The sequence below is a fragment of the Palaemon carinicauda genome, chromosome 30, assembly GCF_036898095.1.
Source record: "Palaemon carinicauda isolate YSFRI2023 chromosome 30, ASM3689809v2, whole genome shotgun sequence".
Classification (NCBI taxonomy): Eukaryota; Metazoa; Arthropoda; class Malacostraca; order Decapoda; family Palaemonidae; genus Palaemon; species Palaemon carinicauda.
The window spans coordinates 37,475,305-37,480,124 of record NC_090754.1 but is presented as its reverse complement, the minus strand read 5'-3'; the positions used below and the strand labels follow the sequence as shown (position 1 = coordinate 37,480,124).

The window sequence follows — 4,820 nt, the reverse complement described above, 5'->3', positions numbered from 1 at the left end:
ATTGATTTAATTTTAAACTCTATCAACCAAATCATCTTAGTCAGCGGCAATAATAATAATAATAATAATAATAATAATAATAATAATAATAATAATAATAATAATAATAATAATAATAATAATAATAATAATAATAATAATAATTACCTACCCTAAAATAAAGAGCATGTAGAGAGAGAGAGAGAGAGAGAGAGAGAGAGAGAGAGAGAGAGAGAGAGAGAGAGAGAGAGAGAGAGAGAGAGAGAGAGAGAGAGAGTAGTCATACCCTGGTGCGTATGCGTGTTACTGTATGTATATTTCTATCTAGATATTTAGCCATCCTTTTTGACAGGTCACGTAAACTACCCATAGCAATAATCACCTTAGATACAAAAGATATGATAATGAGGATGTAATTATAATGACAGAAATAATAACTCAATTTTCCTTACTGCCATAATTATGGCCTTTTTTCCCATCTTTAACATCCCTGACCTTTGTCAATTATTCAAGCAATGACCTTGCCATAGGGGGTGAAATGTACAGAGGTAAAGAATCGAGGTATGAGAGAGAGAGAGAGAGAGAGAGAGAGAGAGAGAGAGAGAGAGAGAGAGAGAGAGAGAGAGAGAGACGAGAGAGAGAGAGAGTGTGGTTTCTTGCTTTCATGCAAATTTTCAGTGACTCCAAATGGTCAAAGGTCGTGGTAGACTACGTGCTTGTGTTTTTGTAGTAAATTTTCTTTTCAGTGAAGAATGAATGCGAAGGTAATGAAAGAATTTCCGACCCTTTATTTTTGCTATAACTGTTTCTTTAATAAGTGAAGCTTCTGAAGTTATAGAAGAGTTTTCATGAAGTGTAACAATAGTGAAGAATCTTTCATGTAATTACAAGAATTGTATTTCAAACATTTTATATTCTCTTTGCTAAATATCGAAGTCTGCATAATTACGTTGAGGTGCCTTCAGAATTTAAATTTTAAGTTTCAAGATTATCTAAAATTTATAACACTGGAATAATCCATTATAGTCCACTGAACTATGATACCAGAGGCAGGTATATTATTATTATTATTATTATTATTATTATTATTATCATTATTATTATTATTATTATTATTATTATTATTATTATTAAAATCAAAGCCACAAACCTAGTTGGATAAGCCGAATGCTACATGACAAAGGGGTCCTACAGAGAAAAATAGCCCAGTGAAGAAAGGAAATAAACTACAAGAGAAGTAATGAACAATTTGAATAAAATATTTTAAGAACAGTAACAACATTTAATTAAATATTTAAAATATAAACAATGAACATTTGAAAAAAAAAAAAAAAACAAGAGGAAGAGAAATACACAGAAAAGGTACTTTATTCTAAGAAGCAGTAATAGTATATAAAGTCTTCGAGTATCTATAATCAAAAGGCAGCGATCACCAAAGACAAGGTAATTATGTATTTCGTGGAGTAGTTCTTAACTCCAATCTTCAATATACTGCCATTAAGATTTGCACGTTGATTCTTTTTAGCTATTTCTTCTTTGCAATCAATGTTGCTACTAATATATTTTCCCTTTTTGTAGTAAAATTTTCTATGTATATTAGCCATCTTAACGTTGCACTTAAAATTACGAATTGTTTTAACTTTTTCATTTTTTAAATTGTTATGGAATGGCAATACTACTAAATTTTACAAGTAAAATAGCCTGTAATTCACCTGTCTAACCTCTGAAATTAAAGTTATAGTTCCTTATTGGAATTGTTCCTGCCAAGCAACTTGTTGGACTGGAGTTTGGGACCCTCATAAGGTCGATAGTTTCTAGTAGTGTCTGTAATATGCACGTCCTTTGAGTTAGAGATAGAGTTGGTGGTGGTTGCTGTTGGGAAGGGCCTATTAAGTCTACTTACCTGATTATTTCTTTGTGATAGTTAAGGATTTTCTAAATAAACAACTCTTTTATGCCAGCACTTGCGGTGGTGTGGTACAGTCGGACTTACGCATTCCTGGCAGATCTTGGTCCGAAGAAGTGCACTCTATCACACCCTTACTGCACGGCGAGTAGCCAAATAGCTAGTTTAGGGGATAGATGGCAGAGGTGGTGGGCGGGGACTACACGCAGGAAACCGCCAATCAGTAAAGGTGTCACATAGTATACTTCCTCAGAGCAAGGTGTACCGGAATTTCAGTGTCCAACTGTACGTTCATTTTTCTGCTATAAATGTCTTTCATTGAAAGGTAACAAAATGTATCATATCGCCATGTTCTTTGGAACAGTGATAGAATCATAACTTATACCAAACAAGTGTGCAGAAAGACAAAGTATATTTTAGCCAAAATAAGTAGCAGGAGAGATAGGATATAAACATTCTAATTTCAAGGATTCAAAGGTATGAAATTAGCGGAAAATATTATTCTTGTAATTTGCAGACTATTAGATTGAGAGCAGATCTCTGTGACGAATTGTTGACTTGCATAGTGTTTGTTACTCGTAAAGTAGATGGATAAAGAATAAAGAGAACTTCAATTCTACAAGTAAATGACTAGTTTATTATTATTATTATTATCTTATCATTATTATCATTATTTTTATATTATTATTATTATATTATTATTATTATTATAATAATAATAATAATAATTATTATTATTATTATTATTATTATTATTATTATTATATTATTATATTATTACTTATTCCAAGCTACAACCTTAGTTGAAAAAGCAGAATGCTATAAGCATAGGGGCTCCAACAGGGAAGATAGCCCAGTGAGGAAAGGAAACAAGAAAAAAATAAAAGAAGAGTAACAACATTGAGATAAGTATCTCCTATTTAAACTATAACAAAACAAGAGGAAGAAAAATAGAATAGAATAGTGAGATAATGAGATAGATTACAAAAATATCATCTGCCAATGTCACCTTTTTATTTAGAGTTCGATGTTATTTCGACTGGCATATATTAAAACATCTTTGCATTGTTGGTGAAATATTAGGGTGACACCTAAATATCATTAAGATATGAAATAGTTTTGCATACAATCTTATTACAGATATCAATAGGTGGAAATTATAAAGTATTGCTAAATAATTTTTATTGTAATAAATAAGACCATCTGAGTCAGTTCATAAATAGATAATTACAAATTTAAATAAGATATTCATTGTGCTCCGGTGGACGAAGTCTACTAAGAATCCTAACCGTAACGGCGAGTTTCACGGGACTCGAAGGATTCGGAGGAATCGGAGTCGGGAAAACGAGCCTTTCCTTCGTATGTCACGTCAGCGACGTAGCCATCATCACCATCTACGAAGTAGGACACCTTCTGGAGGCGACCGTCGGGGAGCTGGACGAAGTAGGATCCTCGGGTGTCTTCTCCATCACGGGCTTCCTGGTGTCCGAAGTCGTTGCGGGAGGGGGCGTGGTTGACAGCCCAGTTGAAGTTGTATTTGGCTTCACCGGACTCGAAGGATTCAAAGGATTCGAAGGATTCGTCGGAGAAAAACTGAGATTGGATGTAAAGAAAATCGGTGGATTAATTAATACCATTTGGGTACGATAAGAAAATTCAATATATATATATATATATATATATATATATTTATATATATATACATGAAAATAAAACATTTACTTATTTTTCTGTTATTAAATCTTTCCCTCACAGCTTCGTTGTTTATAAAAATTGTTTTTGTTGATAATTCAAATACAAATCCTGACATCAAACATAAAGAATCAGGAAACAAATAAAGAAATAATCTGAAGAACAGAAGAAGGTTTAAGTTCTAAGTATACGAAACAATCGTTTTGTAGATTATTTATTGTAATGACTTATTAAAAATATCGTTTTCCTTCTCAGAATGTGTCAATCAAGTGGTACTTTGATATCATTCTCTTAACTTCTAATTGAGAAACTTTAAAGAATAGATAAATAAACTGGAACTCACCCTTGGACGGTTGTTGGAGTAAGAAGGACGTCTGTCAGCGAAGGCCAGGGCCAAAAGGCCGACGAAAATGAAAATCTGGAAGTAGACAAATTCATATGACCATTTCGTTTATAATTCTCTCTCTCTCTCTCTCTCTCTCTCTCTCTCTCTCTCTCTCTCTCTTTTACATACACTGTCACACTCCGACGTTTAAGATATCTCATGATATCATACAAAGATACGGAACGTTCAAATCATTATAAATTTCAAAGTTTCATTTTACGAGGCCGCAATAGAAAATCTAGAAAACGATACAAAATTGTCATATGGATATTAATCTGTTTTATAGTGCTTTGATTATTGGCTTTATTGATCAAATTCGTCCCCCCTACACAAACTATATATATATATATATATATATGAATATATATAAATATATTTATACACACACACACACACACCACATATATATATATATATTTATACACACACACACACACCCATATATATATATATATATATATATTTATATTTATATATAGCCTATATAGATGCATATAGATAAGTGCGTAAAGCTTTATATATTTATAGAAGAAAGCTAAGTTGCTCCTATGATATAAGTTAACAAACACAGAGACAATAGTACCTTAGTGTTCATGATGAAGACGACGTAACTCGAATATCTCTCCCGCAACAAATCTGCGATATATATACCGCATCGTCTCTCAGATGAACTGACCAATATGTTTTTCATCATCTGAAATCAGGTGAAAAAAAAGATGAATAACAAAGGCGGGGGTCACGTGCCCTCCATACCAAAAAAAAAAAAAGCAAAAGAAAATGAAAATAAAGATAAACCGGGTGGTTCCTAGAGCTTAGCACAGACACCTTCACTTCGGGCATTTCTTAAGAGTGCCATGA

General features: G+C 32.6%; 1 protein-coding gene across 1 annotated transcript; it reads right to left on the bottom strand.

Moving 5' to 3' along the window:
• Nucleotides 1-3,134: 3,134 nt before the first annotated feature.
• Nucleotides 3,135-4,603, bottom strand: LOC137623015 (cuticle protein 19.8-like). Its single transcript, XM_068353636.1, has 3 exons — nt 4,546-4,603; nt 3,921-3,995; nt 3,135-3,478 (listed from the first exon to the last, which is right to left on the bottom strand). Exons 1-3 carry the CDS (start codon nt 4,555-4,557, stop codon nt 3,170-3,172), a joined length of 396 nt encoding a protein of 131 aa, XP_068209737.1. The 5' UTR covers nt 4,558-4,603; the 3' UTR covers nt 3,135-3,169.
• Nucleotides 4,604-4,820: the final 217 nt, after the last annotated feature.